At 43.2% G+C, this 18,450-nt stretch overlaps 1 protein-coding gene across 6 annotated transcripts in view; it reads left to right on the top strand.

The window, feature by feature from the left end:
• The window catches only part of DERA (deoxyribose-phosphate aldolase), a 111,500-nt gene that overhangs the window by 5,839 nt on the left and 87,211 nt on the right, over nucleotides 1-18,450 (top strand). For 2 of the 6 annotated variants that reach the window (XM_081587328.1, XM_081587326.1), the window contains exon 2: nucleotides 1,371-1,444. The exons of the other annotated variants lie outside the window; for them this stretch is intronic. In XM_081587328.1, the coding sequence (XP_081443454.1) occupies nucleotides 1,420-1,444 (25 nt within the window). In that variant the 5' untranslated portion in view covers nucleotides 1,371-1,419. The remainder of the gene's footprint in view (nucleotides 1-1,370; nucleotides 1,445-18,450) is intronic. 6 annotated transcript variants of the gene reach the window in all.

The following is an 18,450-nucleotide window of genomic DNA, read 5'->3' as shown; positions in this document are numbered from 1 at the left end:
CCGCAAATTTTCCATTTATTTATGTTTGTTTATATTAGTATGCATTTGAGGTTTCCTATTTTTTTCAAATGGGTTGTAGTTTTTACTATTATTATTTAATATTGAAGTCATTGAGGTTTTGCTAATGAGATTCTCTTCATCCTAGCTCCTCTCTCTTTTTAACATGTCTCATTATTTTTGAAGTACTTCATTCTTTTCTGGTTTAACAAAGTGTCCCAGGCTTCTCTTATATTGGATTGACTAAAAAGCTCGCTCCGATTTTTCCATAACATCTTATGGGAAAGCCCAAATGAACTTTTTGACCAACTCAATACTTACCCTGGTGGCTCAGATGGTAAAGAATCTGCCTGAAATGTGGGATGCCCAGGTTCAATCCCTGGGTTGGGAAGATTGCCTGGAGAAGGGCATGGCAACCCACTCTAGTATTCTTGCCTGGAGATTCCGTGGACAGAGGAGCCTGGTGGGCCACATACAGTTCATGGAGTTGCAAACAGTCAGAAACTTCTGAGTGACTACACTTTCACTTTCAATACTTTCTCTGTCCCAGCACTAGAGTCAGCTCTTTCTCCAAGGAATGTTTTTTTTCAGTGGATAATGGTATTTAGAAGCCATGATCTGGGCAGTAGGTATGTTCATGGAGACTGGTGTGTCCCTGCTCCTAAGCCCCTCACTTGGTAGAGTTAGACTGTGTACACACACACACACACACATTTACTTCTGTAACTACCTACTTATCATCTATCTATATCTCGCTACATAGTGAAAACCAAGAATTCACACCAATTCTTCCAATTCCAGTCCAACATCACAAATTTATTCAGTTTTTCTTCCTTTGCATGTTTGAAACCCTTCACATGCTGGGTTGTACATACTCCATGCCCAGTAGACATTCTTCTTGACTTTCTCAAGTTCTGACCCCCTGCACTGGGCACCTGCATCCAGCCTGTACCCCAACTGCTACATCAGGCTGCTGCCCACATCGATACCCCCCAGCAGGTGGTTCTCTGGTTCAGTGACTCCCCCTGCTTCCCAGGGTAGGGGTAGGGTTAGGACAATTGTTAGGAGAGGATGGGGACCAGAATACATTTACAAAATTTATTTTTATCTATTATAAACTTACACACATTAAGAAAAAAAGAGTGAAGTAGAGTTCCTGCTGTTCCTAGCACCTGTTCCTTGTTGCTCATGATAATGGCTGGGATGCCAAAGTGAGCATAGCCTGGTCTCTGCTTTCCGGAAGCTCACAATCAAGTAAGGGAGACTGTCATGTATAAAAAATTATCACAGGATGATACAGGTGGCCATATTGTTGTGGTTATTTGTTTAGTTGCTCAGTTGTGTTTGACTCTTTGTGACCCTGTGGTCCGCAGCACACAGAGTTTCCTGTCCTTCACCATCTCCTGGAGTTTGTTCAAGCTCATGCCGTACAGAAGTAATCAAATTGGTAAGTTACAGAGGAATTTACAGGTAGTCCAGGGCAGGTTTTTGGAAAGGATGCTTTTGACAGGGAGTAGTTTCTGCAAAGGAACTGACCCAAAACAGCCTAGCATGTTTCATTAACTATAGGAACCCAATTTTCAGATTTCTAGTGCAATCTTCTCATTCTGTAATGACTAACCATAATATTTTAGTGAAGAAAAAAGAAAAAAGTCCTTCATATTCTATGTATGAAATTCATACACAGAGTCAATATATAATTATGTACAGTTTTAGGTTTTTTAAAAAATATTTTCTTTATTTGTTTAGGCTGCACTGGGTCTTAGTTTTGGCATGTGGACTCATGGTTGTGGGATGTGGAATCTAGTTCCCCGACCAGGGATCGAACTCAGGTCCCCCGCATTGGGAGCTTGGAGTGTTACCCGCTGTACCACCAGAGAATTTCCATACTTTTAGATTTTAAATGAGACCTCCTTTTCTGAACTTGAACTTTGATTTTATATTAGAAGTCTTTTACCCTTTGCTTATAAGCACAAGCAATAAAGCTATCTTTTATTATTCTGATACTATTTTGATAAATGGCTTCCCACGTGGCTCAATGGTAAAGAATCTGCCTGCCAATGTAAGTGACGCAGAACATGTGGGTTTGATACCTGGATTGGAAAGATCCCCTGGAGGAGGAAATGGCAACCCACTCCAGGATTCTGGCCTGAAAAATCTCATGGACAGAGGAACCTGGTGGGTTACAGTCCATGGGGTCACAAAGAGTCGGACACGACTGAGGAAGCACGTGTGATGCATGATTTTAGTAAATAGAAAGCACTATAAAGGAATCATTTGTGTTTATGGTATAATTAAATAATTAACAGTCCTGCATGGTGCCTGCTAAGTTAAAAAAATAAAGCATCTGAGCTCTGTGGATTTTAATTGTTAGAAGGGAAGACAGACTTCAAGTGCTTATGTGAAACGGGATGCCTCTGCCAGGAAAGAAAGACTAGTCAGCGAGACAGCGCAGAGAGCCCCGGAGGATGCAGTTTAGACGTGTCACTAGAAATTGTTTAAGTGGAGAGCGTCGGCGCTTTTAAAACACTGCCTGTCACTGGAGGATTGGGTCACCTTGAAATGTGTTCATCTTTGAGTTAAAGGCATGAAAAGGCACTTTGAAATTTTCCAGTTAACTTTGGTGTGTGTCGTGTGCGTGTCTGCAGTTGTATCTCTCCTCCGCCCGCCTCAGCCGTTCACAGGCAGCTCCCTGGAAACCAGAGTGGTCGCACGAGAAGGATAAATGTTTCATCTCCATTCCAGCAAACTATACAGACTTTTTAAAAATGTGGAGACACTCCAGGCTGCAAGTTCTGACTCTCTTTGTAGAGTCAGGCCTTCCTCCCCTAAAGCAGAGTCTGAGATAAGAGCAGCCTCTGGTAGTCCTTCCTAAAAAGGTGCCACTTAGCTGGTGCTTTGGTTCTCTTGGACTGTGGTTAATAATGTCGAGATTGCGGCCTTTAATGTGGGGCGAAAATAATCCAAATTAACTGCTCTTATAATCTAGGTTCAGATAAGGTTTTCAACTGAACACCTAATGGACCCAACTCTTGCTCCATGGCCACACGGTAGGGGATGTGTGTGTGTGTGTGTGTGTGTGTGTGTGAGTGTGTGGTTTCATTCAGTGTCTGGCATGTTTCAGGTAGAGAGACTGTTTATCTCTGATGTAGAAATCTATGTATAAACATTACTTAGGAATAGTCAAACACTGTTTTCTAGGAAAATAAACAGTGTCCACGTTTATAAGCCTACTTTTTTTTTTTTTTTTAACATGTCACAATTTCCTAGCAGGAAGGCATCTTAGGTATCAGTTTAACATCCCTGTGTTACAGACGAGTAAATGGAGACCTAAGGAAGTTAAACCTGTGGGCACATGACTGTTGCAGGTGGTACTGGCTCTCTCTCTGCTGATTTATTCCAGTATGCAGCATTACCTCCCTCCTGTTAGATAGAGAAGTGAAAATATTGTATGAGATCCCTTATATGCAAAATCTAAAAGGAAATGATACAAAGGAACTTATAAAACATACTCACAGACTTAGAGGATGAACTTATGGTTGCTTGGGGGAAGGGATAGTTAGGGAGTTGGGGATATATATGGACACACTACTATATTTAAAATGGTTAACCAACAAGGACCTACTGTATAATACAGGGAACACTGCTCAGAGTTATGTGGCAGCCCGGAGGGGAGTTCAGGGAGGGAATGGATATATGTATATGTATGGCTGAGTTGCTTTGCTGTTCACCTAAAACTATCACAATATTGTTAATTGGCTGTACTCCAATATGGGCTTCCATAGTGGCTCAGGAGTAAAGAATCTGCCTGCCAATGCAGGAGATGCAGGTTTGATCCCTGGGTTGGAAAGATTCCCTGGGAAGAAATGGCAACCCATCCCAGTATTCTTGGCTGGGAAATCCCGTGAACAGAGGAACCTGGTGAGCTACAGTCCATGGGGTTGCAAAGAGTCAGACTTAGTGGCTAAACAGCAACCCTCCAATATAAAATAAAAAGTTTAAAAGAGGCAGATTCCTGACCTCCACAGTAGCTTTAACTATCCATATGAGAGGAGAAGCCCAGGAACTTGCATTTTCACAAGCTCCCCAGAAGGTTCTTAGGAACATTGCAGATTCAGAACCCTGCAGTAAGCCAGAGTGACCCAGATTAATTGGAGTTTCAGAGAACCTTCAGTGACTATTCAGTTGGCCTATATCTGCAGGTTCTGCATCTGTGAAGGGCTGATGGTACTGTGCCGTTTTCTGTAAGATGTTTGAGCATCCACAGATTTTGATATCCACAAGACTCTCAGAACCAATCCTGTGGATACCAAGGGACGACTAGATTATTTTTTGATAAATCCTTTTTCTGTAACTTTTGCCTTAATATTAATATCTTTATATGTCATCGTTTTTTTTTTTTTAATCTTTGGTTAGCTAAGTTTCTGTAAGCAAATTTGGGGAGAATTTATCCTTTTATTTTCTACTCAACATATGTTGCATGATGTCTAAAGCATATTGTGAAGGCAGTGTTGGAAGCATCAGGAGTATAGGACAGTTAAGTAGGTGTATTTATCTGAAAAGTGCATTAGATCTGAAACGGAGCACATTTTATTCAAATAATGCCACTGGCTAATAGAAAAATGTGATCAAACAGTGGTCTTTGTGATGATTTTGGAAACTGACCCGAGAGCATCTTCTCTGTGACCTCAGAGACTGGACGGGCCAGACCCTGAAGATCTAATACCCAAAGGCGCGATGTTGTCTACCACAAAGAGTAATTTAGTTAATTTTCTGGTGGGAAAACGAACATATTCATGTTTTGTTGGAGATTACTAATTAAGTTTGTATTGTGGACTCAGGGAGGAAGGGGACAATCCTCTTTACACTTGTATTTGGCAAAGTAGCTCCAGCTCTGTGTATTTTGGTGCATTTGAGGGGAAATTTTTTTATTTTCTTCAGTATTTAAGGAGAAACTTAAATGCTTCTGATAATTTTTTTTAGAAAGAAAACAACATATTTCAGTCTTCTGTGTCTTCATAAGCAGAGTTTATTTTCCTTTTGCAAAAAGTGTTGACTCTTCAGGAAGTAATCGTTATTATACTCTCAAATCCTTCCATCCAGCACAAATATGTAGAGTACCTAGTGTGTATTCAGCATTGTCGTGTCTTTGTGAAAGAGACCAGGGCCATAGAAGTTGGAATGCCCCACCCTTGAGAAACCTCTTCGTCAACCTTTAAAACGTCGCTGGGAAGGCATAAAGCTTCACTCTGGCCAAGGAAACCAGACTTGGCTCATCCTTGGGATGTGCATTTGCCCTGTTTCAGATCATGAATCTGTCAACATGGTATTTATTACTGACCTTGGGGTAATCATTTAAAAGTACTGTGGGAAATCTCTTGGGTGAGACAAATGAAGATCTCGTATGGGTTTTTATCAGTGGCAACACCTCATGGATCTGGCTCCAGGAAGAAAAAGCCACAATTTCAGTCTGCAGAGGAATGTTGTTGGCCTGGTTATAGTATTACACTAGTCATCACATAAAATAGAGAAGTTGTGGAAGCTAGTGTTTAATATGCAGGGTCCATGCAATAAGCATCAGTTCTTTCTGCTTCTTGTAGAAAGTGCTGACAGTAGTACTTTGACAAGCCAAGTAAACTCAGTCATCCCACACTGTGAATGTCCAGGGATCTGTGCTTGGCTGGATATGCTTCACCAGGTTTATGCATTGTGGTTTTTCTGGAAAGCACACAGAATTGGGACCTGGGCATTTTAATCCTTACTCTGGCAGCATCTGGCTATGTGACCTTGGGTAGGGAACTCCAGTGCACTGGCTTGTACTTTACAAGTCAGTGGAAAGGATGCATGACAGTGTACATGTATCTATTGTAGCAATTGTGCCACTGTAGGGGGAACATTGATAATGGGGTGAGTATGCATGTGTGGTGGCTTTTTGTTTGTTGTTGTTTAGTGGCTAAGTTGTTTCCGACTGTTTGCAACCCCATGGACTGTAACCTGCCAGGCTCCTCTGTCCATGAGATTTCCCAGGCAATAATACTGGAGTGGGTTGCCATTTCCTTCTCCAGAGGATTCTCCCAACCCAGGGATTGAGCTCGAGTCTCCTGCATTGACAGGTGGATTCTTCACCACCAGGGAAACCCAGTGGGGCAATCAGGAGGTGATAAACAGGTTTACCAACTAGTAATTCTTTAAAGACTGGAAATAGGAATGTCTGTTAACATCTGTTAAAGTGAAAGTGAAGTCGCTCAGTCGTGTCCGACTCTTTGCGACCCCATGGACTGTAGCCTACCAGGCTCCTCCATCCATGGAATTTTCTAGGCAAAAGTACTGGAGTGGGTTGCCATTTCCTTCTCCAGGGGATCTTCCCGACCCAGGAATCGAACCCGGGTCTCCCGAATTGCAGGTTACCATCTGAGCCACCAGGGAAGCCCTACATCTGTTAAAATTTCATGCCAAATAGTTGAATTAAGTAAATATACTTTATGCTCTAAAGATTCTATATACAGCATCCTAGAAATAACTTTGAGTTTGGAATCATAGAGATCTGTTTAAATCTTAGTCCTGACATGTGCTGTGTGACCTTGGACAAGTAATTTAATCTCTGAGCTTCAGCTTCCCTGGTGGCTCAGATGGCAAAGAATCTGCCTGTGATGCAGGAGACTGAGTTTTGGTCCTGGTTGGGGAAGATCCCCTGGTTCTCCAGGGGAATGGCTACCCACTCTAGTATTCTTGCCTGCAGAATTCCACAGACAGAGGAGCCTGGTGGGCTACAGTCCATGGGGTTACAAAGAGCTGGACGTGACTGAGCGACTAACACTTTGACTTTACACTTTTTCAGTTTCCTCATCTATAGAATGGACCGAATGTCTTCGTGGCAGAGTTAGTGTGAATATCCAAAGAGAAATATAGTTAAATCACCCTTAACTTGATGAGTGGTAGCCATTATTCCAGTGATCTTCTGAAAATATGGCTTTCATTATTACTTCACCTCCTCCTCTAAAGGCTTGCTTCATTTCCTTTGCTGTTTACCGCTCATCTCCCAAAGTCCTTTGCCTTCTCTTATGGCACCGACTGATTTCTGTCTTGTGTTTGCATTTTGTAGTGATGCTTTATTATTATTATTTTTGGCCATGCCTCATGGCTTGTGGGATCCTAGTTCCTTGACCAGGGACTGAATCCCCACCCACCACAGTGGAAGCTCAGAGTCCTAACCACTGAATTACCAGAGAATTCCCTGTTGTGATGTTTTATTAATATCTATGTTTGTAAGGTCTCTACATCCCTCATAGTACTTGTTGTTGTTCAGTTACTCAGTCATGTCCGACTCTTTGCAGCCCCATGAACTGCAGCATGCCAGGCTTCCCTGTCCTTCACTATCTCCCGTAGTTTCTTCAAACTCATGTCCATTGAGTTGGCAATGCCATCCAACCATCTCATCCTCTGTCATCCCCTTCTACCTTCTTTTTCTGTGCTCAGTCTTTCCCAGCATCAGGGTCTTTTCTAATGAGTTGGCTCCTGGCATCAGAGTACTGGCCAGAGTAAAGACCCTGGGAAAGATTGAAGGCAGGAGGAGAAGGAAATGACAGAGGACGAGATGGTTGGATGGCATCACTGACTCGATAGACGTGAGTTTGAGGAAGGTCCAGGAGATGGTGAAGGACAGTGAAGCCTGGTGTGCTACAGTCTGTAGGGTCCCAAAGAGTCGTATATGACTGAGTGACTGAACAACAAAAAACTGGATCTTCCCCTTCAGCATCGGTCCCTCCAATTCAGGGTTGGATCCTGGACCTTTAACCTCTGGGTAATTAAGAGTCAGCTCATGTTAGGGATTTTCCTTATGAGGCAGGGGAAATTTTGACTCTGGGGCACCTGCCTCTTGCTGCAAGTTTTCCTTACCCCTGCAATATATGGAGGGTGCCTCTCCCTTTGTTTAAAAGCTGTCTGGGAAATCTCCTTAGTAGTCCAGTGATTAAAACCCCCCCTTGCAATTCGGGGAACTGGAGTTTGATCCCTGGTTGGGGAACTAAGATCCCACATGCCACAGGCCAGCTAAGTCTGCAACTGCAACTAAGACCCTATGCAGCCAAAAATAAGTGTTCCTTTTTTTAAAAAAAAATGTTGTCTGGAATAAGAACAGAAAATTCCCTCCTCACCAATGAGTGAGTGATTGATGATGTAGAGAGTTCCTTTTCCCTAGGAAGGGTAACTTTAATAAGTACCAAGGAGTGATCCTTTAGTTGTGCAGCTGGAAACATTTAACCAGGGGGAATATTGGGTGGCTGGCGAGGAACCTTCTCGCTATTCCCTGCCATTTTGACTTCTGTCCACTCTGTGTTTGGTACAGTTGACCTTACAGAAGATCTCTCAGGCTTCTAGTCTTCCATAGCTGTTAGATCGTCCCCTGCAGAGGGGAGCAGCCTTGTTTGTAATACTTGGACCCAGCTCCTGTGGAGAGCTGACTCAGTCCCGTGACTGCCTCAGGAGTTTCCGGTTCTGGGGCCGGCAGTGGGGGGCCTGTGTTCCCCGGGGTACACCCTGAGGGGGACTGCTTCCCCGACGTTTCCCAATGAGGAGCGTGGCCTCAGAGATCCTCTTCAACAGCTGATTCAGCTGAATTTCCTAGTTGGCACATCAGATCCCTTCTTGTTTCAAGTAGGGGTGATTTTAAGTTTTTGGTGATGTGTCCCAGAGGGTCTGGTAGAAGCAGCGCCCTTGTCAAAATCCTGTGCCATCAGAGAACTTCTTCCCGAGGAGAAATTGTGGAAGGCGATCAGGTGCTGCTGCAGGAGGCAGAGTTTTGATTATGCACCAGGAGTGGGAATTGCTGCCCAACTTCCGTTTTGAGCAGAGATCCCCAGGCAGTGTTGACAGTCACTGTGTTTCATCACGTGGTGGGGGTTGGTGTGTTTGTTTGGGAGGCAGCATCAGCTTCAGCCCTGCCTGCTCACCGGCAGGGTGTTTTAGCACGTGTTAGATGCCTGCTGCGGAGAAGGCAATGGCACCCCACTCCAGTACTCTTGCCTGGAAAATCCCATGGACGGAGGAGCCTGATAGGCTGCAGTCCATGGGGTCACTAAGAGTCGGACACGACTGAGCGACTTCACTTTCACTTTTCCCTTTCATGCATTGGAGAAGGAAATGGCAACCCACTCCAGTGTTCTTGCCTGGAGAATCCCAGGGACGGGGGAGCCTGGTGGGCTGCCGTCTATGGGGTCGCACAGAGTCGGACACGACTGAAGCGGCTTAGCAGCAGCAGCAGCAGCAGCAGATGCCTGCTGTTTAAGGGGTACTCCTACATCCCAGGATCCTTCTGCATATGTGTAGATATATGTATTTACACACAGATAAAGGCATTTCTGGAGAGCAGGATACTGTGGTATGTAGGGCTGTGGAAAGCATTGATATTTTCTGTATATCAGAGAATATTGAGAAGGTGATATAAGGCATGTATGGTACATAGAGTAGCTATGCAATAAATGTTTCTTTTTTCAATTTTTCTTTCAAAACTTCGTTCACTTCACTTTCAAAGGGTGACGTCCCAGTTTGAGAATTTGGGTATGTAGTTGTAACCCACTTAGGTTAAGTTTTTTCTGCAAATAAATATATATGTTGGGATGGTTACCCACTTAAGTATATAGCCTCTTTTTTGGAAGGAGATTGGCCTTTGAAGTCAGACTGCCTGGGATTTGAGTCCTGATTCTTCTACCTATGATTTTTGAGTTTTCACAGCTAAAAATATGTGGTGAATAAAAGCTGGGTCACAGACTGAAGATTAAATGAGGCATTATGTGTAGGGCAGCTGGCATGGTGCCTAGAACGTGGTGAGCTATGGTAAGGATTACTTACCCTTCTCTTTACAAGAGATGTAACAGAAATGTTGAAAGGTTTTGACCTTAATGCTCAAGAATAACTGGTTGTGAACAAGAGTATTGCTGATTGGAGTATAACCTGGGGTTGTTAGGGAGAAGTTCAAAGGATCTAGGGCATATGGAGGCCTAGTGTATGCTGGAGTCTGATGTTGAAAGAAGGGATGTAGTCAATAATGCCAACTCTTTGTGGCTCCATGGACTATAGCCCGCCAGGCTCCTTTGTTCATGGGATTCTCCAGGCAAGAATACTGGAGTGGGGTGCCGTTTCCTACCTCAGGGGATCTTCCCAACCTCCTGTCTCTTGCATCTCCTTTGGCAGGCAGATTCTTTACCACTAGCACCACCTGGAAAGTCCTTTCTAGTGACTTGCTTCTCTTCCTTTGGAAATGTATTATAGGTGGTTATCATTTGGAGGCTTTTCCCCCGCCTCCAAAGAAGGGAATTTATTCATCCCAAATTCTTTTATTTTTCTAATTCTTGGGGGGTGATCAGCATCTTTGAAAATTGTTAAATAACCAGACTACAAAGTAAATGTTTATTGGCTAAGCATCGTTGATGTCATCCAGTAACTGTTTTAGGCAAGTAATCCCAGACAAGTCAGTTCAGTCCAGTTTACTTCAGTCGCTCAGTCATGTCTGACTCTTTGCGACCCGGTGGACTGCAGCACCCCAGGCTTCCCTGTCCATCACCAACTCCCGGAGCTTGTCCATTGAGTCGGTGATCCTACCATCTCATCCTCTGTCTTTCCCTCCTCCTCCTGCCTTCAATCTTTCCCAGCATCAGGATCTTTTCCAATGAGTCATTTCTTCACATCAGGTGGCCAAAGTATTGGAGCTTCAGCTTCAGCATCAGTCTTTCCAGTGAATATTCAGGACTGATTTCCTTTAGGATTGACTGGTTTGATCTCCTTGCAGACCAAGGGACTCTCAAGAGTTTTCTCCAACACCACAGTTCAGAAGCATCAGTTCTTTGGTGCTCAGCTTTCTTTATGGTCTGACTCTCACATCCATACCGACTACTGGAAAAACCATAGCTTTGACTAGACCAACATTTGTCAGCAAAGTAATGTCTCTGCTTTTTAATATGCCATTTAGGTTTGTCATAGCTTTTCTTCCAAGGAGCAAGCATCTTTTAATTTCATGGATGCAGTCACCATCTGCAGTGATTTTGGAGCCCAAGAAAATAAAATCTGTCACTGTTTCCATTGTTTCCCCATCTATTTGCCATGAAGTGATGGGCTCAGATACCATGATCTTAGTTTTTTGAATGTTGAGTTTTAAGCCGCTTTTTCACTCTCCTCTTTCACTTTCATAAGAGGCTCTTTAGTTCCTCTTCGATTTCTGCTGAAAGTGCTCATCTACTGTTTTTGTTTTGGTAAAAGTGGGTATTGGTTTCAAAATCAAAATACACAAAGTTTAATAGCAAAATTCTGGTGATTCTCCTTAGGACATTTAAAAAGTATTTGCCTGAAAGGTGAAGTGTCAGGAATAATATGAACTCACAAACTTTAGGAAATAAGTTTATGCCTCTCTTAAAATGTGTTCTTCATAATTTACTACATCTTACCTTAGAGACAAAACATAAAAGTAAATGTTCCTATACACAACTATGTATACAGTAGATAACAAATGAGAACCTACTGAATAGCACAGGGAACTCTACTCATTGCTCTGGTATGACCAAAGTGAAAGTAAAAGCGCTCAGTCGTGTCCGACTCTTTGCGACCCTATGGACTATACACTCCATGGAATTCTCCAGGCCAGAATACTGGAGTGGGTAGCCTTTCGCTTCTCCAGGGGATCTTCCCAACCTGGGTTGGATCCCTCCCAACCCAGGGATTGAACCCAGGTCTCCCTCATTGCAGGCAGATTCTTTACCAGCTGAGCCACAAGGGAAGCCCAAGAATACCAGAGTGGGTAGCCTCTCCCATCTCCAGGGGATCTTCCCAACTCAGAAATCGAACCAGGGTCTCCTGCAGTGCAGGTGGATTTTGTACCAACTGAGCTATCAGAGAAGCCCCATAGTGACCTAAATGGGAAGGAAATCCAAAAAAGAGGGGATATATGTATACTTATGGCTGATTCACTTTGCTGACAGCAGAAACTAGCACAATATTGTAAAGCAACTACGTTGTTTAGTCACTAAGTTGTGTCCGACTCTTCTTCGACCCCATGGAGTGTAGCCCTCCAGGCTCCTCAGTTCATGGGATTCTCCAGGCAAGAATATTGGAGTGGGTTGCTATTTCCTCCTCTAGGGGATCTTTCCGACCCAAGGATCGAACCCATGTCTCCTGAATTGGCAGGGGAATGCTTTACCACTGAGCCACCTGGGAAGTCCCAAAGCAACTATACTCCAATAAAAATTAAAAAAGAAAAAGTAAATCTTCCTGGGAGAGCTTACGTATTGCCTTACATTTACAAGTAAGTGAGACGGTGTGTTATGAGAACAGAAGGACAGGGCAGGAGTAATGGGGGAACTGGTTTCAGGAAAAACAAGTATAGGTTTTAAGTAACTGTTGTGTTCCATTAACGTATTTGTTCTTTCTTTTTGGAAGGGAGCTTAACATACTTGTTTAAATTGAAATGAAGTAGCTTTTATTCTTGTTTTAAGTTCTGTTCTGCAGCCTTTAAATAAATTATGTTTATACTTTGATAGGATTAGTTGTGTGTAAGTCTGTTATAGCATTTAAGTATCCTTGCAGACGAACTTGTGTGACTGGCATGACATCCAGCAGAGGTACAGCTTTGTGAATAATGTTTTCTATTTTAAAAAATGCCCAAGGCCTTTTGGGACACTGTCAGATTTTAATTAGGAAAGTCTGTCATCCAATCTCTCATTGAGAGGAAAGAGTTAAATAGGTTTTCTCTGAGGCTCTTAGCTCCTAGAACAATCGATCAACTCTTCTCAAAGGACTGAGAGATGGATCTTTACCCAACAGGGGGCCAAAGTTTTCCAGCTTTTTGATGAATTTCTCTGAGGTCTAATGATTCCTTTTGAACACTGGGCACACTTAGGGGCTTGGAGAAACTCTGATAAGAAGTTTTCCCAAAGTTCATTGAATTGAAAGGCTAACTAAGTAGCTGAACATACTTAAAACCAAATGTGTAAGCCTTATAGGGTGTCTTTATGAAAGGGTATAGTGGTAAAACCAAGATCTTGGCAAGGAAATGTCTTATAATATGGGAAATTTTGTCGATTAGCAAATTTATTTAAGATGCTAATTTGTGTAAAAAACATGTGCTTTCCAAATTCAAAAAGCCTATGTACCTTCCCAACTTGCTTTGCCTGGAAAGGGTGTAGATAGAGGCTGAAAAACCAATGCTTGATTTAGGCTGATAGAATAAGTCTGTTTCATAAAGGTAAAAAATAAGGTAGAGTGTCAAAGAAATTGTAAAGGACCTTTTGTCTTCTTGCTTCTTAGATTTTTTTTCTCCTATCGTTACAAAGCAAAGCATCAGGGATATGATGAAGTGTCAATTATCATGTAAGTCCATATGTTAAGTCCTCCAGAATGTGAGCCCTGGTGGTCTATAAGCATGGAGAAGCTTCATCTTTTAGGAGTATAATGGTATACTTCCTAATGACATTTCTGAAATAGAGGGAAAATGAAATATAGGAATGCCTTGTTTTATTGCACTTTATTGTACTTGGCAGAAGTTATACTTTTTACAGACTGAAGGTTTCTGGCAACTTTGCATCGAGCAGATCTACCCTCACCATTTTCCCCATAGCATTTGCTTATTTCTTATCTCTCTGTCATGGTTTGGTAACTTTTGCAGTCTTTCAAACTTTTTCATTGTTATTGTATTTGTTATGGTAATCTGTGATCAGAGATCTTTCATGTTACTCTTGTAATTGTTTTGGGGCACTGTGAACCATGTTCATAGCAAACTTCATCAATAATTGTTAACTGGGTTCTGACTGTTCCAGCGACCTGCCATTCCCCCATCTCTCTCCGTCTCCTCAGGTCTCCCTATTCCCTGAGAGTAAATACTATTGAAATCAGCCCAATTAATTACTCTACAAGCGTGTGTGGTAAATCGCTTTAGTTGTGTCCTACTCTTTGTGACTCTGCCAAGAAGGGGGTCCTCCCTGGCATCGCAAAGAGTCGGACATGACTTAGCGGCTAAAATAACAATCATAGTAACAAAGAAAGGTCAGGAAGCTGCAGAAGAAAAGTTTGAAGCTAAAGAAACTATCTCCTAAACATCAAAGTGCAAGGTGAAGCAGCAAGTGCTGATGTAGAAGCTGCAGCCTGAAGGTGGCTTCACTGAACAATAGATTTTCAACTTATAAATGATGTGAGAAATGTTGGTTGTCCTGGGAAAATTCCTCCCAGTGTTTGTATCAGTAAAAAGCTCATTAGATGCTTCTGGGGGCATGGATGGGCTTATCAACCAATAGGATGGTTCTGCTGGGCTGTTTCGTTGAAAGACTCTCAATTGTTCATTAATCTGTGGTCTTCCCTTGGCCTGGTCCATTTCTGTGGAGGTGAATCCTCCAGTCTTTTTCCTGGGGGAACATAAGCTAGATGGCTACTGTTCTCAAAGTGGAGGGGAAGCAAGCTGGTGGTGGCTCTGGATATCAACCTTCACTGTTCCTTCTATCTGCTCTGCTATAATCTTGACGACAGAAATAGTACAAGGTGTTGGGGGAGCACGTTAGCAGGGGCACCCAATGTATGTGGGGTGATAGGGAAGGCCTCCTCGAGAATGATTATACTGATATCTGAAGGATGAGAATGGAGCCAGCTAGTAGGAATGCTGCTGCTAAGTCGCTTCAGTCATGCCCGACTCTGTGCAACCCCATAGACGGCAGCCCACCAGGCTTCCCCGTCCCTGGGGTTCTCCAGGCAAGAACACTGGAGTGGGTTGCCATTTCCTTCTCCAATGCATGAAAGTGAAAAGTGAAAGTGAAGTCACTCAGTTGTGTCTGACTCTTCGAGACCCCATGGACACTACAGCCACCAGGCTCCTCCGTCCATGGGAGTTTCCTGGCAAGAGTACTGGAGTGAGGTGCCATTGCCTTCTCCGAGTAGGAATGAGGGGAGAGTATTCTAGGCAGCATGCGTGTATGCTCAGTCTGGAAGTCATGTCCGAATTTGTGTGGCCTCGTGCACTGTGGCCCACCAGGTTCCTCTGTCCATGGGATTTCTCAGGCAAGAATAATGGAGTGGGTTGCCATTCCCTTCTCCAGAGGATCTTCCTCACCCCAGGATCAAACCCATGTCTCCTGCATTGCAGGCAGATTCTTTACCACTGAGCCAGCTGGGAAGCCCCGTTCTAGGCAGAGGGCTTATAAATTTATTTGAATAGATGTGTCTTGTAAGGGGGACCAAGTAAGTTGTCAATTTGTTATAGTAGTTCATATAATCAGAAGAACAGCACCGGGGATGTAATACCAAAGGCACTCTTTCTTTTGGTGGTTAGCTATATTAACTAATTAATGTACTTAGTCGCTCCATCATGTCTGACTCTTTTTGACCCCATGGACTGCAGCCTGCCAGGCTCCTCTGTCCATGGAATTTGCCAGGAAAGAATACTGGAGTGGGTTGCCATGCCCTCCTCTAGGGGATCTTCCCAACCCAGGGATGGAACCCAGATCTCCCTCATTGTAGGCAGATTCTTTATCGTCTGAACCACTAGGGAAGCCCAACTAATTAATACCATGTCCTTTTCAGATATGTAAATAACAGCAATGAGGTTCTAAATGGAATGTTTGCTTAGGAATTCAGATTTACTGAATTGAGTATGAGAAGTTGGACTTTGTGAGGAGTTGAATGATTACATTAGTTGCAAGGTTTTCTTGTTAGTTTGTCTGTTGCTTGTTGACTTTGCCTTCTGGGTGTCACCTGAGATTTGTTGGTTCGTTTCTGTAGTGGTGATATGACTGATTAGACTGGTTTTAAGCAGATACTGAAATTTAGATTAGCTCTTATGTATACCTAAGTATTCAAGCTGAGGGTTTGAAGAACTTTTGAAATGCCTTTAGAATCCTAGGGCAGATTATAATGACGCATCCCAGATTTAAAACTTTGATGTCTCCCCTTTTTGTATTGACTTAGATATAATTGTCTCATTCTATCAATCTTGACCTTTCATGAAATGTTCCCAGCCTGTCTTTCAGGCTCCATTCCTGTTTCTCTCCGATATGTTCTCTTGATTCTTCAGAAAAGAAAAGACGTTTAATTTTCCCTAAGCTATATTTGAATTCTTCCACCTCAGGGTCTCACTTAGAATGCAGCTCTTTGCCTTCTCGGCTGCCCCACCCTCCCCTTATCTCTACCCCTTCACAGCTGTTGGGGTGATTCTTTCAGCCTGGCATTTTTTTAGTTCCCGCACCAGCAGACTCTCACTTTCTCTCTCTCTTTTTTAAAGAGGGATTTTTCTTTTGGTTTGGCTGTACCTTGTGGCATGCGGAACCTTAGTTCCCTGACCAGGGTGCAAACCTGTGCCCCCTGCATCGGAACTTGAAGTCTTAACCACTAGACGGCCCGGAAAGTGCAGATCCGCACTTTCTCTTAAACTTTCATAGCACTGTGTCCCTTGTTTGTTCATTAAAAAGGTAGAATAAGACGTAAGGTCCCTATTTCTGGTCTTATTTTCACATCTTTTGGTTGCAACATATCTATAATTTTGGCCAACTCAGTAATTTTGGCGTCTAGTGTGATGTGTTGTGCCATGCTAAGTCTCTTCAGCCATGTCCGACTCTTCGTGACCCTATGGACTGCAGCCCACCAGGCTCCTCTGTCCATGGGATTCTCCAGGCAAGAATACTGGAGTGGGTTGCCATGCCCTCCTCCAGGGGATCTTCTTGACCCAGGGATCAAACCCTCATCTCGTACATCTCCTGCATTGGCAGGCGAGTTCTTTACCATTAGCGCCAACTGGGAAGTCCGTCCAGTGTGATAGGGCTTACTAAATCTGTTTCTAGCTGATTTGAATGCAGATTCCTATTTATTTCCCCTGTGATCTATCTTCAAGTTTTCTCAGTCATATATTAGAGAGTATATGTAAGTGTTCCAAGTTATCCTTGTTCTAAACATCTTCAGAATGTCCCCATTTTATTTGTATCTTCATTTGACATTATCATTTGATATCAAAGGCAAAAGAGCCTACCCATTTGGCCCTACTTCTTTTTCCCATTTAACCATTTCTTTTAACTATTTTAAACTAACTTTTATTTTTTTCCTCCCAGATTTTGAGAAAGTAAGTGTTCATTATGAGGCTTCCCAGGTGGTGCTAGTGGTAAAGAACCTACCTGCCAACAACCCACTCCAATATTTTTGCCTGGGAAATCCAATGGACAGAGGAGCCCAGTGGGCTATAGGCCTTAGGGTCGCAAAGAGTTGGACACAACTAAAGTGACTTGGGATTGGCCTTGGTGGTTCAGATGATAAAGAATCTGCCTGCAATGTGGGAGGCCTGGGTTCGATTCCTGGGTCAGGAAGATTCCCCTGGATAAGGAAATGGCAACCCACTCCAGTATTCTTGCCTAGAGAATCCCCGTGGATAGAGGAGCCTGGTGGGCTTATAGTCCATGGTGTTGCAAAGAGACCTGACTGAGCAACTAACACACAAAGTGACTTAGCCTGCACACATGTGTTCATTATACAGTTGGCAGAAACTGGGCTATAGTTCCTGCCCCCGCCACCCTCCCGGCCTTTCTATTATGTCTAACATACCAACTGATCAAATAAATTCATAGTAGTTCTCCAGTACTTCACATGTGGAGTCCTCTGGCTAAATTTCAAGATTCGCTGTGACCTGATAGCACCTTACCTGTGCTGCTGTAACTTTACTCCCAAACAGAACTTTTGGTCATTCTTAGTGGTTCTGTGAACAAGCCATCACAATTCCCATATTTGGTCTTTATTCATATTATACCCAGTATGTGAAATGTCTTCCCTCTCCTTGACTTGTAGTTCATTTCTGCTAATCTGTCAGTGCAGGTGGACTCTTTGAAATCTTCTTGACTGTCCTAGTCTTCTCATAGTGACGGATTTGGAGCCAGAACCCAAGCTCCTGCCTTGTTCTGCACTGTCATGTCCTCTGTTTAGCATTCCTGCTCAGATCCATTGAATGATGGCTGTCACACCACGCTGGCTGTTTCTTTCCCCCTTGTCAGCAATGGCTTTCTAACTTGGTGGGTAATTTAATCACAGAAGACCTGCATCATCACACCACAATAAAAACATTGTGAGATAGCTAACAAGTGCATGACACGGAGGCAATGGTCCATAAACAGCCGTCCATGGTTTTCCAACTCCAGACCCAGTGATGCTCGTATCGTAGAGCCAGAAGCTAAAATTCCTTTCTTCCAGGGCACTGCTGTGTCTCCAGAGCTGATACTCCTTACACTTCAGTTAATCTCTATCCTTGGCAATCTAGTACAAGGTCTCAGTAGATGGCCTGGGGGTTTGGTCGTGTTACCACTGTGCTGTTTAAGTTTTACAGTGAACTCACTCGGAACTCTAGTAAATTAAAAACGAAAAGGGTGGGGAACTATTGGATATTTTAACTGCCTCTTTCTTTGATTTCTTGGTTCAAGCCAACAGTATATTTTTCAAACAACTTTGATATGT

This window comes from Giraffa tippelskirchi, chromosome 4 (assembly GCF_054371585.1).
Source record: "Giraffa tippelskirchi isolate mGirTip1 chromosome 4, T2T-mGirTip1v1.2.pri, whole genome shotgun sequence".
NCBI classification, from domain to species: domain Eukaryota; kingdom Metazoa; phylum Chordata; class Mammalia; order Artiodactyla; family Giraffidae; genus Giraffa; species Giraffa tippelskirchi.
This window is presented reverse-complemented; position numbering and strand designations above follow the sequence as displayed.